At 41.5% G+C, this 23,674-nt stretch overlaps 1 protein-coding gene across 1 annotated transcript in view; it reads left to right on the forward strand.

Moving 5' to 3' along the window:
- The window catches only part of MAN1B1 (mannosidase alpha class 1B member 1), a 307,182-nt gene that overhangs the window by 147,946 nt on the left and 135,562 nt on the right, over positions 1–23,674 (forward strand). Inside the window, exons 5-6 of the mRNA XM_069241459.1 lie at positions 6,646–6,761; positions 7,389–7,574. Coding sequence (XP_069097560.1) covers positions 6,646–6,761; positions 7,389–7,574 — 302 coding nt within the window. The remainder of the gene's footprint in view (positions 1–6,645; positions 6,762–7,388; positions 7,575–23,674) is intronic.

Here is a 23,674-nt window from a genome sequence, read left to right on the forward strand (position 1 = left end):
CCTCCGCTCTGTCTCCCACTCAGGGCAGACCTCCTCTCACAGTTGCAGGGGCAGGTTCTACACCCCCACCTCCAAGGCCTGCACCTTCATGCCTGGAGATTGAACGGGGCAACCTGAGTTCCTTTTCTCCCCCACCGGATGTAGTGGATGTTATTCTATCGTCCAGGTGACACTCCACTAAATCCATTTATGCTGGTAGGTGGGCAAAATTTGTGGTTTGGTGCGGAGAGAATCAAAAAGATCCCTTAAAGGCCCACCTCTCAGATGTTCTTTTGTTTGCTCTTGATTTAGCAAAGAAAGGCTGCGCGGTAGCTACAGTTAAGGGCTATTTAGCGGCTCTGTCGGCTTTTCTTTGCCTTCCGGACCAGCCTTCTCTATTCAAATCTCCAATTGTAAATAGGTTCATTAAGGGCTTAGTTAATAAGTTTCCTCCCACGCCCTTTCACATGCCTCAGTGGGATTTAAATCTGGTTTTGACATTCCTGATGGGTTCGCCTTTCGAACCCATGCATTCATGCCCATTAAGATATTTAGTCCTTAAGACTGTTTTCTTGATTGCAATCACCTCTGCTAGAAGGGTTGGGTAGCTTCAAGCCCTTTCCATTAAGCCTCCCTTTACCATGTTTTTCCCTGATAAAGTGGTGCTGAAAACCAGGGCAGCTTTCCTGCCAAAAGTTGTCACTCCTTTTCATATGGGACAGACTATTACCCTTCCCTCTTTCTACCCTCCTCCACACCCCTCTAAAGATGAAGAGAGACTCCATCGGTTGGACCCTAAAAGGGCTCTTAGTTTCTACTTGGAGAGAACAAAAGACTTTCGTCTGGATGATCAGCTGTTCGTGGGGTATGTTGGACAGCGGAAGGGCATAGCGGTCCAGAAGCGAACTATCTCCAGGTGGGTCATCCTTTGTATAAAAGTTTGCTACTCACTGGCGAAGAAAGTTCCCCCGGAGGGTATCAGGGCTCATTCCACCAGAGCTAAGTCGGCCACTTCGGCTCTGGCGAGAGGGGTTCCAAGAGTGGACATTTGTAAGGCGGTAACTTGGGCGTCCCTCCATACCTTCGCAAAACATTACTGTTTGGACTCTGAGGTGAGGAGGGACGGCCACTTTGCATGCTCGGTATTGCAGGATTTCTTGGTGTAATCAGGCGGGCACCCACCACCGAGTGCGGTAGTGCTTTGGGACTCTATTCATAAGGTGAGGAATCCACAGGTAGTTGTATCCATCAGAAGAACAAGTTACTTACCTTCGGTAACGCTTTTTCTGGTGGATACAATAGCTACCTGTGGATTCCTCACAGTCCCTCCCGCCTCCCCGTTGCCTGCCTGATTGCACAGTTATTGTTGCAAAGGTTTATATATATATATGTATATATGTGTATAATTTGATATTTATATTTCATGTGAATATATGCAATTATGGGAAGTGTTCTTGTGTATATGTATTTTTAAGTTTTTTATGGGTCGGTTCTCACCTGTTCACCTCAAAGGCACGTAAAAAAATGGGGTGAAACTGACGTCAGCACGCCGACGAGGACCTCTTATTGGCACGGTGACGTCAGACGGAGTCACATGGAGCCGTGCCATTATGACTTCCTCGTCGACGTGGACAGCTAGGAAGAAGACTTTCCGTCGGATGCTGGCGCAAGGACGAATTCATAAGGTGAGGAATCCACAGGTAGCTATTGTATCCACCAGCAAAAGCTTTACCGAAGGTAAGTAACTTGTTCTTACGGGCTATAGTGATTTATAGTAACCATGTGGGCCTGGGAGTAGCTTCGGGGAGCACAACATTTTGAAGCATAGACACTGTATGGGGTCTGAATCCGTTCCATGTCTCTCCCATGAGATGCCCTGCTAACCATTCGGTGACGCTTGTCTTCCCATATAAACTGTCCTAGCGTGGTCTTGAGATCCTGGAAAAACGGCTTGGGGGAATGGGATCATAGGTACAATAAGATTATAGGATGTGTGTTGACATGCAAATTAACTGTAACTGAAGGAAGATTAATTTGGAGGGGATTAGTTCCCCCTCATAATTTGATGTTCTACACTAGGTGTGTCAAATATTTAACAACAAGAAAAAGCTGTGTCCCAATCCAGAAAACTTTGAACTATGCTGGCAACTGCGCGCTCCTCCTACATTGTGGGCACCAGACTCACAAACTAATGATAAGTGCCTCTGTTGCAGTAACCAAAGCAGAAAGGCTTGGATTGTCTTGCTGGCTGAATATCTGCCTTATTTTGCCCAAGAACAAAAGGTCCAGCTGCTTCAATTGGTGCTGTCAGGATGGTTGCCTAGAAGGTTTTTGCAAAGACCAAAGTACTGTTGCACAACCCATTACAAGGACCAACATGGAACATAATAGAGCATTCACCATTATTTCTAAGCTCACAGAGCAAGAAGTAGCCTACTTTGTTTCCCAAGCTACCAGATGAGAGGGAAGAGCTCTGGAAACCTGTGGTGAGTACTCCTTTCAAAGCGTGTTGCCCAAGGCGCTCTTTGTCCCATATGTGACAGGCTGTCTTTAGTGCAGTAGACAGAACTGCATGTGTGTGGCCTTCCTTTGCTTCCCATCTAGTGCCACTGCCCCCATGCCACCCAACTTGATGATACAAGTTCCCTGTGAGACTGCACGCCCACTCTACTTTAAGATACTGGTCTACAATATGGGTCCTCTGTGTCCAAGACAGTGGTGGTATGTGATTCCTGAGATGGCTCCGACCATTTGCTGTCCAAGAGCTGCTTGTGGACCTGCACAATTAAATAGTAGAGAGAATGGTATGTGAATTAATGCAGGTGGCCAGAAATCATGCCTGGCCTCCCTGTTGGAATGCCTGTTTATGGTTCCTTGCATTCTTACAGCGAGTGCACACAAATGCCTTCCTGCAACCCCAGATGAGTCAGATTATGTCCATTATTATTTTAGATTAAAAGATAATGTACTCCTATTGTATATTAATTTTACAATGCTATTAGATCTGTAAGGGTATAAAAGTCTAATATTTTTTTATAACGGTACACCCTGCATAGACATTCTAGTTAATAGATATCGTTCACATGTTATTTGTATTTGAGTACCTGCACCTACATCCGTTTCTTGCAGTAAGTTCATGTTTGCTATCTCCTGACTGTCAATGCCTAAAAATGTAGTTCTTGGTATTCGGTGAGCTTGTAGTTATACTTGGTTCTTGAGGCTCCATGAGCATCTATCAAAACTTGTTACCAGGAATAAGTCTTATCTGCATAAAGGTCCTACGAGAAGATGTAAGAGGAGATGATTACACCAGTGGAGAGAAACATGTAGAGTGCCCAGGCCAGATCATCATCAATAAAATTATCAACACCTTCATCCAGTTCTTAAATCTCGAAATGGATAAGCTTGCTAGAGGTGCGGACAAAGGTTAAGGCAAGAAGCATAGCAAAAAAGTATAGTAGCATTCTGAGTCTGTGGCAGCATTGGAAAGTAATGCAGAAATGTTGGCTAATATCATGTGATGGGAGGCGAGGATTATGCATTTCTTTTTTCACTTTATTAAACAGCAGTTTTCAAAGAACGTATTAAAAGAAAAAACATACAACTTCATATCCCATGAAGTATTGGGAATGAGTGTCCATAATAACCACAGTCCAATCACAACACAGTCCATTCTATACAAGTGTAAGACGTCCCTTCCTATTCCTCTTTCTTAACTGTACGTCAGTTAAGCCATTGCATTTTCTTAACTTTCACCTCACAATTTTAATAGTTTCATATATTGTTGTGGATTTAATTGGTCAATTTTGATATATTATTGGCTTTATAATCATACCCCTTGCGCGGTAGGCTTTCAGCCCTAGCATGCTCATTACAACGCGGGTTCTGAGGAGGCGCTCGTGCGCACCGACAACGGTCCTGTCAGGCACAGTGCGGCCTTTATCAGCACTCCAATTGAGTTAGCACTCGCGTTTGTGGAACATTTTCAGAGGATTTCCTTTGGGGATTTCCTCTCATTCCCTATCCAACCCTTGCATTGACACTGATACAGCAGTTGTGTTTCTGTTCATTTATTTTTCCTATTCATAAGGCTCTACCACTACCTTGTGTCCAAAGCACAATATTACAACAGTTTTAACACCGTTTGAGCACCTGCGATGGGCCTGCCCTTTATATTTTTGGGGTGAAAATATATTAGTGTTGGTGCTCTCACTGATCACATCAGTGAAAAGGAATGCACCCCTACCCCTCTTCTACCCCCCCCCCCCCCCCCCCCCCCAAACGCCTACCTGCAGGGTTGGACCAAGTGCTTTCCCAAGCAATATCTAGAGCACTGACCCCCTTACGAGATCAGGTAGATAAATTAGCTAAGAATATTCCATGGGTTTTTAGCTACCCTTCATCTGTAGAGGCTAGTACTAGTACTAGTGTGAAAGGGGGAAAAAAGGCCTATAAGCATGATGCAGGGCACCTGGAAGGTTTTCATAAATTAACAGAAACCTTCCATAAGACTGTGCACACTGAAAAACGCACCCTACCAGGAGGAAGGCGTACCTGGGCAAAATTGTGATGCTGTCTTCCCAAATTCAGACCTCAATGATAAGGTTCCCTTTAAAGGGGAGAGTGATTCGGATGGACATATCTTATCCGATGAGGACAAAAGCTCGGGCAGACCTTGCCACCCAGGGTTTAATTCCTCTGAATCCCCAAAAGGGAACTCTGGCCACTCAGACATGTTTGATCCAACTGGCATTTATCATCCTCGTTTGTCCAAATGAACCCCAGACCCTAAAGTGGCAGAGTACGCAGCTAACAAAATTTACCAACCTTTAGAGAAGGAAGTCAGAGCGAGACTAAGGGCAGAATGCCCCAGACCCTCACTGCAAGGAAAAGTAGCGGGCACACCCGATATAGATGTTAAGTTATATAGATTTTTTTGTAAATACATGAAGCACCCTCAAAAGGGCATAGACCGGTCTTGGGGGGGGTAGGAGGGATTGCCGGGTCACACGTCTGGACGTGGTTGACCCACTTACACAGATTATCCAATTAGCAGAACAATCAAAACAATTAGGCGTCCCCATGTCCATTGAAATAGTGGCTGTTTAGGTGCAAAGGGCCATCCTTTTGCTGGGCAGTGTGAACTGTGCTCTAGCGGCATAATGTAGGAGATCCCTTCTCGTCGAAATTGACCCCAAGCTTGGGGAATGAGCATCTTCTGAGGCAGGGGCCATTGCCCAGGGTAATCTTTCTGGAGAACCCTTTGTCAAGGAACTAGGGAAGTTTGTTGCAACCATCTCCACCCTTGACAAGGTGCAAACTTCCATAAAAAAGATTTTTCATGCAAAGGTTTTTGCTGGGGCTGGACGAGGTAGGGATCGCTCCTCCAACCTGTCGTACCAACAAGGCCCCTCAAGAAACCAATTCAGCAGGCTGAAAGACATCATGAGTGCGGCTGATTGGTCATCTGAATCGACCTTTAAGAAGTTCTACTTTAAACCCATTTAAAGTAGGTCTGGTTGTAAGTAAGATTTGAACATGCATAATCCTCGCCTCCAGTCCTGAGACAGAATGAAAAGATTCCTAGCTATTGAGAATGAAAATTTCAATTCTATCAATGACAAGGAAGCGAGGATTATCCCACTCCTCACAATATGATCTCCTGACAAACCCCCCTCTACCCCACCAAAGACACTTCATTCTAAATAAGTAAGGGTCATGTTTGATATGGACATATAAATAGATATCTAATGAATTGGATTGTGATATTATCTCATCTCAATGTTAAAAAAAACATGGTATGGATTCAGTTATTTGCCAAAAACCTATTGTAATTGTTATAAGGGATCTTATAATGTAGATTACCTCTCTGTTTTCTTCTTAGGTAATGATCAGAGGTTTGAGTAGGATCATTTGTAATGGTTAACTTCCATCCAGTGAAGAAGAGGAACAGGAAGGGACGTCACACACTTATATACAATAGCCTGTGTTGTGATTGGACTATAGTTGTTGGATATGGGATATGTAGTTGTGATGTTTTTTCTTTTATTACATTTTTCGAAAACTACTGTTTAATAAAGTGAAGAAAGACATACATAATCCTCTCCTCCTTGTCAAAAGAATTTAAACTTCTCTTCTCGATAGCTAGAAAATTTTCATTCTGGGCCACCATGCTTTAAGGAATTCACCTTTTTCTGTGCGGAGCAACTGATTAATAAAGACTTCTTTTGCTAAGGGGCGCCTAGGTGAAAATGTTGCACCTATGGAATCAATGAGTCATTTACAAATGAGAGGTAATGATGATGAGTTGTGCTGCCCAAATTGGAGCCTCAATAGGACTCTATGTGGTTGATGAGAAGGCCATATTGAAAGGGTGGAAGTAGGTGTTATGTGAGGAGGTATTAAGTAATCTGGTTGAAAACCAGCCTAGTTGTGGTTTTACAGACCAATGGCCATTTATGGAAGGTCAAACTGTTTTAAAAAATAGTGCCCAGATTGTAATGTATGGTCTAATAGCACTCTTGTAAAGAGCAAGTGCTGTACTAGAAAAATAATCAATGGTTGCAAGGAGTGATGAACCTTGTGTCTAGGTCATTATTCTTGCTTCAAATAAAATATCAATATTTTCTGGTAATATTACATAGTTGAAATATTTTCTCTTTGCAGTTGGCATGGAGCAGTTATCGAACCAGAGCAGGGCTCTGAGCCGCCATCCAGTAACGTACAAGAACCCAGTAAGTCTCCACAACCTCCTGTGGGGACCAAGAACCAGAAGGAGCCAGGTACGTGGGCCTGCCTCACACCTATGACTAGCATGCATCTCATGCTCTTTACTCACTATTAAATCAGATGACTAAACACTCTTTATATTGCACAGAGGCGGGTGTAAGGGTCCTTCATGTTGTGTGCAGCAACCAGACATGAGCTAGCACTTATTGAAGTGTCTTCACTGCTAAGTTAACTGTTGTCAGTACATTTGTAAATGTTGGATGAATTAAATGTTTCATGTATTGATCATTCCAAGTGCACGTTTAGTTACTTTTGAGGTTATCTATCGTTTTAATAAATATCACCCTATTGAGGGCACTGCTAAATCCTTTCTGTGCCATCTGTCACTTTAGGGTCTCTCCACTGTCCAATAAAAAGAAGAGGTGGCATGATGGCCACTAGATTTATCAGTCCAATTGGTGATTATTAGAGAAGTTGCCCATGTGCAAATGGTGAACGTTGGAAAAAGGAATGCATTTGCATTCTGACAGTGCCTATGTAGAAGTGAGTGCAGCAGACGGATTGACTGCTTGTTTTGTAATTCTTTTGGACTGCTCTGTCTAGAGGACTGTCATGGACACCACAAGAATAGGTAAGGGTGTGATTGATTTTTTGTTCAGTGTTGTGTATTTCTTTTTCAGTGCCTATTAATGATCGTCAAGCGGCTGTCATTGAAGCATTCCGCCATGCATGGAAAGGTTACAAAGACTTTGCCTGGGGCCACGATGAACTAAAACCCATCTCCAAGTCTTTCAGTGAGTGGTTTGGGCTTGGACTCACACTCATCGATGCTTTGGACACCATGTGGATTTTGGGCTTGAAAGAAGGTAAAAGTGTGATTTAGTTCAGTATATCTTTCATTTAGTCGACAAAGTGCCTTTGTGCTTTAGAGTGCCATGTATGCTAAATCTGTTGCCTGTGGGAAATGAACGAGAGCCTCTCACAAATGTGAACTGAGTGAAATAGTGTTTGAAAGGAATTGGCAGCATTATAACTGATGTTACTATATTGAGAAACATGTTATAGGCGTATTAGTCTATTGTCACCTTTACATTGCCATTCTGTCTTAATTTTACCTTCACATTGACTCAGCCACACTTAGGGCCTCATTATGAGTCTGGTGGTCTACTGGTCTACTGGTCTACCAATGCGGCAGTCCGAGAGCCACATTATGACCGTGGCGGTAGCCTCTGGCTCTATCAGGAGCCGGAGACAATGCTGTAGGCTGTTTCCAGCTAGGCCAGGGGACCGAAACTGAGGTTCCGCCCGCTGACCCAGCGGGAAACTCGTAATGGGCCCGGCAGGGAGGTAGCCACAATAGCGGCAACCTCCTTGTTGGAAATTCGGCGGACAGGCTTTTATGTCCACCGAAATCATAATGAGGCCCTTAGCCTTTTACTGTGACACTACTTTACTCCTGCATTATGTAGCTACCAGAATATCAAAAGCAATTTATTTAAATTATCCCAAATTCTAATGTAAAAATACTGCCAATTAATAAATAGTTTCTTTAAAAAATAAATATTAGACTTTTTTTGGGGCGGGGGGAATGATACCTAACCCTTAAAAAAATTATTACATTTAATCTTCTTTGATGTTAGATATGCTGGTTTGTCAGAGTGAGTATGAGTAATGATGTGTGAAGTTTCAATTTCCAAGTACTCACAGCTCTGCACTTTGTTTAAAAACTGCAGAGCTTCTTTTAATAGACAACTACCAGTGATTGCAAGAGTGTGCCTTCTTATTATTAACCATTTCCTGCGGTAAAATGCCCAACCAAGGGGGATGCTCTAGCAGCAAACAGTCATGGAGATGTGGTGAAGCATGTTAGAGGACACACAGAACGCGCATTTTAAGATTGGCATCTTTTTCTGATGGTGACTTTTTACATGATTTTATACTCATGCGATAATGTACTGAGAAGACATTGTACATGCAGCCTATTCCTTGTAAGCGTGCTGCCATGCAGAATGTACACTCCGTCCAAGGCTAGGCACACAGAACGTGATGCCCTTGTGTCATGATTGTCCATTTGAGACAGCTCGGAAATTGCAGAGAAATCCGCACATCAGCTCTGCACCTCTGACACAGTGCAATATGAACAATGCTTTCATTATATAAACTGCCTCTGTGGTACACTTGGCAGAGGAGCACGTCTGCTGGGATTGTCCTGGAACGCGGTACACTGTGACCAAGATCAGGGGTGTGGAATTTAATAAAGTATCTACTTGTCCATGGGAGAGGTTGCTTCATAAGTCTACTTGTCCTGTAAAAAAACACTCCACTTGTCTCTTTGGTGCCATGTAGTGCGGCGACATATCATGGCAGCAATTTCATCATATAAGAGCTTTGATAATAGCCTTTCTGATTATGCCAGGGCTCATAGTATAGTAGGGTTTGAATACTATCAATTCCCTTATTTTCCCACCTTTCCATAGATGTACATACTCAGGCTGCAGGTAGCAGTAAGCAATAGCTCCAGGTTTAGAATGCCCTTTTGAGTCTGTGCAAACCTGCATGTTTTAGGGGTTTTACCAGCTCTTCTCTTATTGTTGTCCATACTGAGAAAGCTTGGACATTTATTCCTGACAGTTGGGTAAAAAAAGTAATTGGCTGTAAAGTGAACTTGTAAATGCTCAACAGATTTTCGCATGAGCAAATCTAGGCACATGTATTTGCTTGAGCTAGAATGTAGTTCACAAATATTTTCTAGGAGTATCATTTCCTGGCCTACTTCTTTAAATTCTTGGTAATTCGTGAGTCATAAATATGCACTAATGTAAGGACTTCCTTTAAGAATTGGGCCCCTAATTAGGTCTGGAGTTAACCAAGAACATTTGTTTTTATTACAATTCTGTCTCTCTCTCTTTCTGTCTATTGGCTGGCTTCACTGTGAGTGACAGCATTGTGATCTTTCACAAGGAGCATTTCAGCACACAAAGTAGTTTTGTTCCATGCCAGGAACTACTGTGGCACTGTGTGGTATTTTGAGATCATAATTTTTTTTTGCTTTTGCCAATGTTTGTTATAATAGTGAGGGCCTACTAGCTCCTACAACTATAAAGTTTCACAAAAACCCATGTTAAAACAAGACATAAATTGACAAAACCAAAAGGCTGATGACCAATGTCGAACCTAGTGACTTTGACATTGCTTGTTTATTTTCATGTTTCTCATTATCTTGTTGAAAGTGGTTACATTTATTTTTCCATGATGGATATATTTTTTAGAAATACTAGCATGCATCAACAAATTTTACTAAGTAATGCTTCAAAGAAATGGTACCTAAAATGTCACAGTAGCTCAGCAAAACGTTTTTTTTTCTTTAATGCATTTTTTAATGAAAGTTTTGATTTTAAAGACCAAGAATCCTCAATATTTCTTCCAAGCTTCTGCAAATATTTGCATCTAATCAGAGAGCATTCTTGGAGCACTATACATAGCCTCATATTGTTTAACTTTGTAAACATACACACTTTTATACTGGAACTACTATCGGTAGTGCTGTCCAAGCTTACATTTCCTTAGCGCGCCCTCATCCTAATAATAAAGGCTTTGCATTATAAACCATAAATACAGGTTTGTACAGCATTAACATATGGACATAAATGCTACCTTACTGTAGACAATGCCCTTCCCTGATCAATAATGTGGTACTGTAAACTGGCAGCCAGAGGGTCTGTGCTGCAGGGGTTGGGCCTACTTGGCCCAAGGACAAAATAAATATGAAAACTTGTTGTCCTTGATCCCAAACAATATGTCAGGCTATAGGAATTCCACACCCCTGCAAGATACAGCCCTGTTGACTCTGATCTCCATCTTGCAAAGGACAATAGCCTCCACTACACCAGACCAGCTTCCTGGCTTCCCAGTACATTTTACCCGGATATGGGGTTTAGGCTATCCCAGTTGATCTGGCAGAGGATACTCCCACTGTGCTCTCGACATTGTAAGTAGTAACAGATAGGAGTATATAAATCCAATAACATTACCATGGTAAAATTGTTTAGCTTTTTTACCATTCTCATAATCCTATGCTTTGTTTCATCTACCTAATAATCCCAGCTCATACTTTCTATTCAAGAATACAACTGTTTCAATACATGTTTGAAAATACATTTTCGTATTGCTCTTGTGTCTTACCTTGGGCATGCAGAGTGACAATAAATTTGTTTCCACAATGTCCTTGGGATTCAGAGTAGTCATGTTCATGCTTGCCGACACCATCTGGTACTCTGGTAAGTTTAGGGGTTCAGATGGGGCATTTTGAGCTAGCTAGGAATTGTGTGAGCATGAAATAAATGGACTAAGTCCCTATATCCTGAAGTTTGTTGACCCAATAGACAGCCCTACTTTATTTTTAGGAACAGTATGACAGAGAAGCAAGACAGTATTTTTTAAAATGTCACATCACATAGTTGGGTGACATCAGAAAACATTAGTTGACTGGTGGGCGTTCATCCATGATGATGCTCAAGCTCTGGAATAACCTGCTTGACAAATTTTGGGGGATTGAAAACCGTCTACCTTTTCATAACTGAAAACCTTTTTCTATTATCTGGCTATTGTTCTTCTCTTCTGTTGGTACTGCATCTGTTCTTCACCTCTGTTGGTATTGTTGTCCATTGTTCTCTTTAAGCACCAGGACACCACTTAGGTAGTAGCATGCCTCTGCCCCATACGTCAGTGCAGAGTGTATTTATTAGCCTCTTCTGTGTGCATAACTCTGCACAGGCCCAAATGGCATAATGGCTCAAGCACTAGATGTCCCCAAATGAGAGAATGTCAGTTCCAGGCTTGGCTGGGTTGATCTTTTTCAAGGGGCATTTTAAGTTTGATAGTTTGCTGATAGCATAATATAAATGGTAAATTGTGCACCTAAAATTAATTAACGAGATGTCCCTCCCAGCTGGGATTCAAACCGTCATTCTCTGCATTTGAGAAGCTAGTGTTTTAACCAAAACCCACTTCCACCTCTAGAGAGCCGACATATGCTGACGAACCTAATAACACACTATTCTTTGCTGGATTATTAGATAGGGTTTATGAAATATTGTGGTTGATGAAACTGGTATTACTATTTTTTCATATTGTCTTGTGTTGTCAAAACAAGTTAGGAGTACAATCCCAATGATATGAAGAATGTATCTGATGTAGTTTTTGCTCTTTTATAGGGTGATGGAGGCCTTATTTAACACTGAGGACTGCACAAGCAAATATTTGTACCTATTTACATTTTAGGGGCTGGTGAATTTTTTTTTTTATTACTTATAGCAAGGGTTTTCTTCGCTGATCCTTGCTACTCTGTGGAGTCACTACATAAACTGCAGTCATTTTCATTCCCTTCTCCCCAGGTCCCATATGTAATATCTGCCATTCAAGGCTTTGAAACCAGTGAATCAAATGAGTATTGTTTTTGGCATGCATTTAGTAAATGTCAAACCAGCCCATTACACATATGGCGGTTCTTACCTAGAATTCTTGATAGAGTGTATTAATATTTTAAAGTTTCCTTTATGTAGCAGGGCAAATAAGGAATTACCATCCAGGGTACCTTTCACAGTGGCACACTTTTATTTAGGGGTGAAGGCAGGAAGACAGGTGACTTGTGATTCACACAGCGATCTATGCATTTGGACACAGCAGGGAGCATGTGTTACATAGTGTGGGAAAAGGAGTAAGAGAATACAATGCCTTTTCTGTGGTACTCTTAGTCTGAGGTGGACAAGTGAGAAGTGGCATTTCTAATGTTTTACTTGCATGCAGACAGTCCGAAATGAAGGTATGAAGTAAGGACCAGATATTATGTACAGGATAACGGGAGCAGTGCATCTTTGGACATTTTGGTTTGTAGACCATCCTCTTTGGTTTCCTACAAAAACAGTTGCAGGCCTTTTGCTTTCAAGGAGGCGTGATATCCTGAAAAGCTCAAACATTTACCAGCCTATTCACCTCTTAAGGCTTTGTAGTCCTGATATCGGCAAATAACCCAAGTGTGCACACTCCTTTCTTCCTAGGGCTGTAGACTGAAATTACTACAAATGACTGGGTGGGAGCTGCTTGACCGTCCATCTTCCTCCATGAAGGCTTTCAGTTAGAAACCCACATTGGTACGTCTGCATTGCTGGGTGTGCATATATTGAGAACCAAATAGTCCTTCAGGCTTTCACACTACTGATTATGGGTGGGGTTGTCCCATAGCTGGTTGAAGAATGTAAATTAGAATTTGGCAAAACCCTATATAATAAAAAAAATAAGTACTAAAATGTCTAAGTATCAAAAACACTACCGCCACGTTTGAACAGGAAGATTTTCATGTGGATGAGTAACCTGGATCCGGGGAGTCTTACTGTAATGTGAGGAACCAACAGATTCATCTAGGAGCTTTCCATGTCCATCTAAAATACACAGTGATCTGTGCATAGTGTAGAAGAGAATTCTTTCTTCTCCAGTATTGAATCTTTCATAGATTCACATGCTTGAATCATTCCCCGTTGTCGAAGTGGGAGTCTCCGGTATCGTAATAAGTAGTGTACATTATAATAAAAGGCTTTAAAAGGAAAGCAAAGCTCAATTTATTAGCCTATCTATGTCCTTTCTTAAAAAAGGGACCAAAGCTATACATTGACCAATCAGGCGACAGCACCCTCTAGAACCCTCACCACAGAGACTCTAGTTCCTCGGATGTTCTACCACACGTCAGGTGATAGGAGTCTCCCTGAGCTCTGTTCAGTTTTTCTCTTCAGAGGATACTTCAACTGAATACTTCTCAGGTCAGCTTTACAAACTTATATTTTATTACAGCCCGGGACATTCCCACCATGTCAGGATCTCCAAGAAAAGTCCTTTTTAAGCCATGTAGCACCTGTGGCAAAAAGAGACTTTACTCAGAATACCCTCACAGTGAGTGTATTGTCTCTATCCAGGGCATAAGGTTGTGGACTGCAAAATCTGTAGAACTTTCTCACAGAAAACCCTAAAAGACAGAGAAGGAAGGCTCCTCTTGTGGTTGCAAAAACATAATTCAAAATAACATACATTCTCTGGGGAAGAGAGTGATGACTGTGGTGGGACTTTTCTTATGTTTTACTTTTTCCGTTGCCATTCTGCTAGTCTCATGTTTCATTTTCCTTATTATTGCAGTACATGCCTTTTATCTAGAATCCAGTTGATTCAATTGTATTCATTGAACCAATTCCTGCTTCTGTTTGTCTTCGCATGCGTCGGTCAAATGTAGCTGAGAGAAAAGGTTAAGATCTGTTGCACCACGATTTCCCTGAGAAATCAGAATGTCATGCGCACGGCTGCCACAAATCACCTCTACTCTTGGGTACTGGTGAGGTACTGCTAGCTGGCGGGAAGGTTTAGGCCAACAGTTGTCACATGGTTTGGAATTAGACTCAGTTCCCCACAATCTGGTGGTGCTGCTGCCCGAATTCAGCAGTCCTAATTATTGAGAGCCAACACGACAGAATCTTTTAACCATCTAATATGTTAATGCCCAGCACTCTTGAACTGTTGCATATTATTAAAACCATTCTTACTTCCTTGCACATGGGATAAGAATGTGCAACAAGGCCACAAGACTGGTATTTACTGTTATGAAGCCAGTGGAACAGGCAGAAGTTGGCAAATACATCAGCCACACGCAGCAACGCCTGAAGGAGTCATCCAAGGGGGGACTTAGTGCAGGAACTGGATTACAACAGCTCTGTGATGGCCCTTTCACGCTATTGGAGTGTTCATCCTGCTGAGGTACGTACTTCTTACACTAAGGTCTGCAAGCATCAGATCATCCCTGTTTGTACCAGCCTGAGATAGTGTTACTTAACCTGGTGTCTCTCCCGCCCACTTTTCCTTTATCTAAACTAACTTTTATCAGACTCATTTACATAGTATCCCTTTCCCAATCTCTTCCTAATGTGTCTTGTCAGCACTATTTTTAAACCAAGAAGCATTATGGCATAAATGGTTTTAAGAACATTGCATTTCTACTGGTTTATATTTGCCATGTTTTTAAAAGTGTAAAGATTTGAATTAATCATACAATAAAAGTACTCTAATCATCCAGTGATCCAGATTTGAGACATGAAAGAGTTCTGTTGACTTTGGCTTTTGTCATAGTGGCCAGGGAGCAGTTGACATTCAAGGGATCAGTAGGAGTCATCTTCAGTACATCTGAGGCTACCTCAGGGTCCCCCTTCTTAGTCACTTTTTTAGATGTCTGTAACCTTCTTAGTGAAGAAGATCACCATTAATAGTCCTGAGTTATCCGGCTCGGGTAACTAAGTACATGCCGAGGCCAGCTTCAAAATAGACTGTTGTCAGTGGATTTGGGGCCTTAGAGTATCATCTGTACGGCTTCTTCCCTGTGCAGGTGTGGTGAGAGGGAGAAGAATCCATCTTGTCCTTTTTGCACTTATCGCATGACTTGTATTTAATCTTATCTGAGGACTTGGAGCGAGACTAGGACTTGGCACAGGATCGTTGTTTCGAGCGCAACTGTTTCTTTTGTTCTCCAGTGTAGAGTTTAGCTTTCCGCTCTTGGATTGTGTTTCAGTGCATCAGGGAGCACTTGCTGGGCAAGGTTAAGTCAAGTCCAGAACCTATGCTCCACAGTCCCCCTTTGTGTGTATCTGTGACCGTTATCTGCTTCTTATAGTCACTGCACAGTTTAAAGCATGTGGTGTTAGGATGAACTATTTCACTTGGCACATTGACAAAACTGTCAAAGTTGGTTCGGAGCTAAGGATCTGCATTACAAAGCACAGAAAGAAAGAAACTGACTTCAGTGCGCAAGGCTGGCATGTATATACACCACAGCGTACACACGCATATGCATGTTTTTTTTTACACACACACACACACACACACTTTGAAACCGGTGGGTGCAAACAGAATGAATCAATCAACGCTAGTGAGCCGGTGAAACGAGCATGCCTGACGTCAATAACAGAGGCTTGGTGGTTGGGGGGGGATTTATCCTCACAGATAAATGTTTAAAAATTGGTGTATTTTGGTGCAATTTGCCGCACTATTTCTGTGATAAATGGACTAAAAATACAGATCTTATAGGCATTTATAAAGGACTTTGTTCAATCCCTGTATGTAAGAGATATGCATGCACTATAATATCTGATGTGCTGGTTTGTTACAGTATTTACACAAATAACAATTTAATTACCACTGTTTTGTTTTTCTTTTATAGTGCTACTCATCTGTATGTAGGGTGTTGGAGCGCTTAGCTCACATGTACACATTATATATTGCCACTAAATCAGTGTTTAAATCAGGTACATGATGTGTTACATAAGTCAGTCAGGATTACAAGGTGAAAGAGTCACATGTTATTTATTCATAGCTCACTGTGCTATATGAGAAGGATTACAATTTAGGAACTGTGCATAACAAAAAGATCTCGGTGTTTTAAGCAGTAATCCACTTATCTAGCTACATAAAATAAAAATCTGTCATCCGCATAATACATGGTCTGCTTTACAGGAGACATATTAACCCTCTGTGCTACTTTGATTAAAAAATTGGGACTAGTTAAAACGGGGATCTCTCAAGCAAATGCGCTAACCCCCAGAGTTATTGTTCACTGAGATATTCCGGGCGCACAACGATATCTAAAACAGGTGCCTTAACCCCATAAGATATAAGTGCAGATTTTGCAAACAATTGAGCAGAATAGATTTAATGCCACTTTTCTCCTTGTTGCAATTAATTGAGCAGAGCTCACGTATACTCATGATAGACCTGATAAACATATGTGTGGCAATGCAATATGCTTAAATAATTAAAAGGTGAAATATTTAATATTTTACACTTACCTTATTGGGCAGCTTCTGTCCCAGTCAGTTCAGCAGGCTGATGAGTACAGGCCAGGGTTGGTGTGCTGGCGTGTCGTCCCAGTCCATGCAGCATGTGACTCGACCTCAAAAGGTCATGATTTGAGTCTCATGACTCTGATGTCTGGTCAAATGTGATGGAAAGCATTCTTTTTTTAAATAAAATGCAGCGTTACAACAGTAATCACAGCACAATACAAAGTGCAGTGATTACTGTAATAACGTTGCAGACAGAATAAAAAAAACCTACATTTCGCTACTGGTCACAGAGATGGGTAGGGTCAGTTATGCCTGATGACCCCACCCCATCCGGTGACGACCTGTGAAAAGGCGAGGGCGTCATGCAGCAGTTGTACACATTACAGCCTTGGGAGGTACAGGGCGTAAAACTGTACCCGCCCGTGGCTGCTTGAAAAAGTGAGGTGCCTGGCGTCATTTGTGGGCAGTTTTAAATGCCCCCCAAACAGTGACTACTGGGCTGGCACCATGTAGGCCCTGTTTAGTAAAGTTCATACTGTGACACATGCTCAATAGTGCATGTGTCACACAAGAACCCTGCCTGACTGCCTGGCTTTCCTGTCTGACATGACGCCCATGTCTGAATCTGAGTATCATCTCAGACAGGAGGCAGGCAGCAGCAGAACTGGCGCACAGCTTCCAGGTTTGTTTTAAAATGCTATGTAACATTGCTACTGGTGTTAGCATTTTAAAAGAAATGCAGTCTGCAGGTGCCGGCCTAGAAGTAGGGTGGGTGCAGACCCGCGCCCATTGTACGATACCGCCGCTGTATATATGTGGTGTGTGTGTGTGTGTGTGTAGATATATGTATATATTTTTGACGTTGGAGGTGGACGCCTCAGTGTGGAACACTGTTGACACCTCCATAAGTCTGTGACAGGGCACCTTAAACTTCATTTTTCTGTAGAAAACTACAATAATATAAATAACTCATTCCCACATTGCAGAATTTAGTGTAGAAATGTGTTATACAAATTAACCTGAAAGCCTGCTCTAGCTATAGGTGTTTGTCAGGTCAAAAGTGCACTATTAGTATTCATTATGCACTGTAGCTTTAACCAAAACCAGTACTGCCCATAATCCTGCATGCACTGTACTTTGCCTCACAACCTCAATTATTTTTTCTGTCTGGATCTCAGAACACGTAACGGTTACCAACCCTCCTTTTTACTGAGTTTTATTTCTCCTGAGAGTTATTTTTCAAACCTTTATTTTACATTTTTTTGAAGAACTTAATTTCTTCCTTGTATTATTTCACCTTCAGTGATTTTTTTCTTCATCAATATGCCTTCACCTTTTATGAGAAGCCTGCTTCTGACACAGATGCCATATGTGTGGTCCGCCTACCTCCATCACACACTGTCAAAGATTGTTCTTTTTGTCAAAATTCCCTGATTTCCTCCCCCCCTGCACTGTACCACACCAAAGAACGGTATTACCATAGGCTACGAGGATTCCAGAAATAGCCACTCCTCCACAACCTCAAACACTTGACTGACGTAAATGTAGAACAACATTACTTCTCTTAACACATTTAGGTACAACACGACAGATATGTTATACACACCAATTACTCCTCCAGCATCTCCACCACATGCCCAGTGAATAACATCTTGATATTTCAAGTTGTTCTGATTGGAGGTGCAGCAAAGCTTAACATCAAGATTGAAGTCCCTCAAACTACAGTCTGTCGTTGTGGCGACGTTACAACCAACAGCCTCAACAAGACCTGTCCTCATTTACTTCGAGGTTTCACCAAGCTAGTAGAATAAAAATATCTAATAACCAGCCACTTTAAGGTCTACAGCACCATGACTTCTTGAAAAATATAAACTTGCCAAGCAAAATCCAGTATTTCTTACGCAAGAACAGAAACCTGACTCATAATAGTCTCTGGAATCTCTAAAATATATCATTCCACTACAGAAACCTCAGTACCTCCAGAAAGGGAAAGCAAAAGGATGGATATAGTAAGCAGGAAAGTCTGTACTTCTGCTACTGCCCGGAAAACCAGAAGTGACTCTGTAGTTCTTGTAGATATGTTAGGGCTCTCTGAGAAACTTTACATGCCTTTGCAGAAGCTTTGCCCAAATAAAGGAACAAAGATTTCCTTGAGATTCTAAATGAAGGACAACTTGTATCAAACCAGGTGATAAGGGCAGCCATTGATGTGGCAGATCTGGTGATGACTATATATTTTGCCACTATATTGAACTTAGACTTTCTTCATTGCTTTGTCTAAAATTCCTAAAGCCTGATGCACAATTAAAGCTAATGAACCACCCATATTCAGGGTCCATCCTTGTTGGGCCTCATGCAGATGAACAAGTGGAGAGAATGAAAAACGAGGCCTTCAAAGAAGTTAGCTGAGATCAAAAGACATGTTTTTAATCGTTCTCTGTTTCACTGCTGAAACACCAAGCACTTTCACCAACAGATGATTTTACCCCCCGTTGTGGGCTTACTACCAGCAAACACAGGGGGATCATTTACAGTATCGATAGCTGTATTTTTGAGATCAACTCATGGCAGATGTTAACAGCCACAGCGTTCTTTCAGAGATGCCACTTGAGGTAAATCTCGCTCCCAAAACAATAAACATGGAATCCAACATACTGCCATGTTCCCCATTCTAGTGGCAAGGGCTGTATCAAAACATATGGAAAAAATATAGAAAAATCACTGCAGCCAGATGGGTGTTACAGATTGTTCTTAGCAGTTACAATATCAAATTAAGTCTCAAACACCCTTGATTCCACCAAAAAGAATACCATAACACCAACTATGCCAGCTTTAGGTGGAAATATTATCACTTCCCCAAAAACAAGCAATATATGTGGTTCCTTCATCACAATAAGGAAAGGTTTTGCGAGACAAGATATTTTTTGGTCCCCAAAATAATTTCGACCCAATTTAGACCTGAGACAAGCCAACAAGCACATCAAACAACAAATATTCAGGATGTTAGCACCATTTTTATTCACCAGTCATGAAAAGAGAGTGGATGTGCTCTGAGGATCTTCAGGATGCTTATTTCTTTATTCAAATTTAATTGAAACACTGAAAGATTCTCACATTTCTTTTCAACAATACCCACTCCCAATACAAGTACTGCCTTTTGAACTCAAGTCTGCACCAAGAACATTCTCAAAATGCATGGCAGGGGTGACAACTCTTCTTTGCAGAAAAAGGATGCTCATCTTTCTGTATTTAGATGATTGGCTGATAAAGGCTCACACAGCTTGTCAAGCACAAAAGGAGTTAGACTGCCCTGTCGCATGGTTAGACAGTTTTAGGACTATGTGTAAATTTAGTAAAATCAACCTCACCGGTTCAAATCCTGGCGTATCTTTAAGTCTCTCTCTCAATACCATCAATGGAGAAGAGTGTATTACATTTTTCAAAAATATCACCAAGACCAACAGTGAGAAGAGCCACCATCCCAGCTACGATCAATAGCCTCTTGCATTTTCCTGGTACCCACCGCCTGTGTGGCGATGAGACCTGTGCTAATATTAGGAAGACAAACGGACACAAGATCAAATATACCTGGTAGACAGGATCTCCTTAAACTAACAAACTTTTTAATGGTTGGGCCACAGGAAAGGTCTTCTCTAAGGAGTCTGATTCCACCTGAATCTTTCAACCTAGACCATTGTCACCAATGCTTCTCTCACCAAATGAGGAGCACATTTACACAGTCTCACAATTCAGGGTCAGTAGTCTCTGCGAAAACAACTTTACCACATCAGAGTTTTCTAGCTTGAGGTAGTCCACCTCTCCCTCAGAGCTTTCCAACCAACACTACTAACAAATAAAAAATACCACAACAATATACTTTTTGAACAAACGGAGGAACGAGATTGAGAACAGTGTCATTGGAGGCTCAGGTAATCTGGCATTTGTTGCTGGCGAGAAATCTCTCTCTTCAAGCGATCTGCCAGGTCTTCAAATTCACCAAGCAGGCCTACTCAGCAAGACAGTTTTACGAAAACAACAAATGGGAGCTCAACAACGTTTTATAGTCTCTTTCAAGACTGGGTTTTCCCAGTTATAGACTTACTTTCCACTGGTGCCAGAACTACTGATCCAGAATGTGGGACGCAAAATCAATGGCACTGATCTTTGATGACTTGGTTGAGCAGATTTCTGATCACCTTTATTCCAATACAATTTCTGATCATCTAGTTAAACGGTCTGCTTCTAACATGATCTTGATAGCTTCCGAGTGGCCAAGGCAGTGAGGTTTTTCTAAAGCTACTTTATCTATCATCCAAACCTCACTTGAGACTTCCATGCAGCTACATTCTAACCTCCAGAATGAGAGGGAAGCTCCTCCATCCCAATGAACAATCTGTGAATTTGGCAGCATGGCTCCTGAGATCCTACAACATGCACACCTAAATTTACCATCAGAATGTATGAGAATTCTACATAGAAGAAAAATGACCATCTGCTAGGAACTCTTAAGCTTTCAAATTGAAAAGATTTGTGGTTTGGTGCCTTGGCCAGGATCTGTTTTTCTGTCAGGAAAAGGTAATTTGTGCTTATTTGTTGCACTTTCTTCATCCTCCCAGTCATCAAAGACTTCCTGGAAGGACTGAAAAAGACCTATCCTGCAATCCGAAGGCCTGCTCCCATGTGAGCTAAAACTAGTTCTTTCTCAATTCATGGCTGCTCCTTTTAAGCCTGTCCATAAGCCGACAGCATAGTACCCTTTGTGGTTAGTTACATCGTTAGTTACCATTAAATCTGCAAGGAGAGTGAGTAAGTTACAGATTCTTTCGTCTACTGAGACCTACTTAATATTTCATCACACCAGGGTAGTTTTAAGAACACATCCTTCTTTTCTTCCCAAAGCTGTATCAGGCTTTCATATAAATCAGACTATTTCTCTTCCTCCTATTTTTCCCAATCCTTCATCACAAGCAGACAGAACTCTACTACCTTCATTAGATTAAAAAAGAGTTCTAGGGTTTTATCTGGACAAGACTAAAACCTTTAAACAGACCAATCATCTCTTTGTAAATGATGGTTCCCTCCAAACAGGATTAGAGTTCTCCAAACAGACTATTGCTTGTTGGATTGTATCTATATTATGTGTTGCTACCTGTTGGCAAACAAACCTCTTCCTTGTAAACCTAGAGCACACTCCACAAGAGAAAAAACTGCACCCCCGATTGGATCAAGAATGTTTCTCTTTCAGAAATATGTAAGGCAGCAAAACTTGGAAATCGATTCATCAGAGATAATTGTTTTGTAGAAATTGATTGTAGTAGTATTATGATGCTCTCACAGTATCAATGCATTTCTCCATTGGTAGTATGGGGAGAACGTTGGCACCCAGAGATTTGCCTTTGCCGTTGGGGAAAGAAAAAAAGCTTTTTTGAGTACAAAGTGTTAATAATGAGCTTTTCTTTCCTCATTCTTAGGGTAAAGTCTTAAAAAAACTACTATTTGATCCATTCACACATAGCTGGTTATCAGTCATCCAAGCTTGAAGAGTTATGAAAGTAGTGTGCATAAAAGCAGGACTTTTTGCTTAAGAATGTGTGAATTCAAAACGGTCATCCTTATGCACCATAAGAACTATTGAAGCAGCTGAAGGAAGGTATTAAGGATTATGCAAATGCTCATGATCCATTGGGCACACCACAGGTAACCGTAGTTTGACAGGTAGAGAATAATCCACACACACATTTGATTTTCCATTAGTTAGAAATGAGACAAGCCCCTCTATAGTCTGCTTTAACACCCTCACCACGTCTTCGTTCCTTGTGGAGAAACCAGAGGGGTTAGTGGTGTTGAAAGCAGATTAGCATTTAAAAGCATCAAACATACTGTTGCTGACCTCTTAGCCATGTCCGAAATGTTCCACTCAACGTCCACACAGCCTATTTCTCAGCTTCTCTGTTCTGCCTACAACCATACTATCATGTATTATTTGCTGCTACTTACAGAATACTTTCAGAAAAAAAGGCGTTTTTGAGATAGTGCCCCAGAAAAGGAAATGAAAATAGTGTAAGGGATATCTGCTTGAAACCCCCTTGTCTTATAAATTATTAGTCACCAGGAAGATTTTATTAGAATAGCCCATACATAAACTCATCTCGTGTGATCTACCAGGCAAGAGACTCCCTTTGAAAGCTTGTCTAGAAAATCCATATGGTGGAAACATATTCTTTACTTGAAAAGAGTCATGTGGCTCAAAAGAGGAGAAGGAAACCTTGGTGATATTCGGATATCTTGATAGTATTTAAACATTTGCCAATCTGAGAATAAGTTATCTATTTCCTTGGGCAGCATGTCTGGTCTTCAGAGTAGTACCTCAAAGGTTCTGTACCTTGAGAGGGGGATGACCACACCACAAGAAGGCTTTCTGTGTAAGCCCACTGGGAGAAGTGTAGCAACTTTATATCATTTTGCAGTCTTTGCATCAGAGTCTATTTTCTGGAATTAAAGTTGTTGATGAGTGGGTTTGGTTTTATGTTATAAGGACATTAGGAATAAGAACTGTAACATCATTGATGTGTTTCATCCCTTGGATCTAAACAACTTACCCTTTAAGTCACTGAACCTGTCTCTGTTGTCAAATAACCACTCCCGTAGGTGGCAGACACAATTCGAAAAAGGGGCAAAGGAGGTCCTCTGTCAATTTATAGATTCATTTATTGGAGTTTAAAAAAAGGCTTTATTAGATTGGGACCTGGAAAGAGAAGCGCCTTTGAGGATATAGTTGATATCTTATGGGACATTTAAGCAATGTGGGCACAACTGTTGCCAGTATTGAGTTGCAGTGTATCTGAGTTGATTCTGAAAATAATGTGCCCAAATGGGCTTTTTTAAATTTTTTATTTGAACAGGGTCATTATGTTGTATGGCACCTGTTCGGGCCAGTAGTTTGCTCCAGACTATCATAAGAGCAGCAATGAAGGCAGCAATTAACTAGTCAGAGTCAGACAAAAGGGGGGCTTCTGCTTGACCCGAGCCATATAGTGGCTGGGGTCAGCTTGGAGGTTATCCTAGCTAAGAGGCTTTGAAGTGTATTTTGTGGGTAT

Source organism: Pleurodeles waltl, chromosome 6 (genome assembly GCF_031143425.1).
Source record: "Pleurodeles waltl isolate 20211129_DDA chromosome 6, aPleWal1.hap1.20221129, whole genome shotgun sequence".
In the NCBI taxonomy this organism is placed as follows: Eukaryota; Metazoa; Chordata; class Amphibia; order Caudata; family Salamandridae; genus Pleurodeles; species Pleurodeles waltl.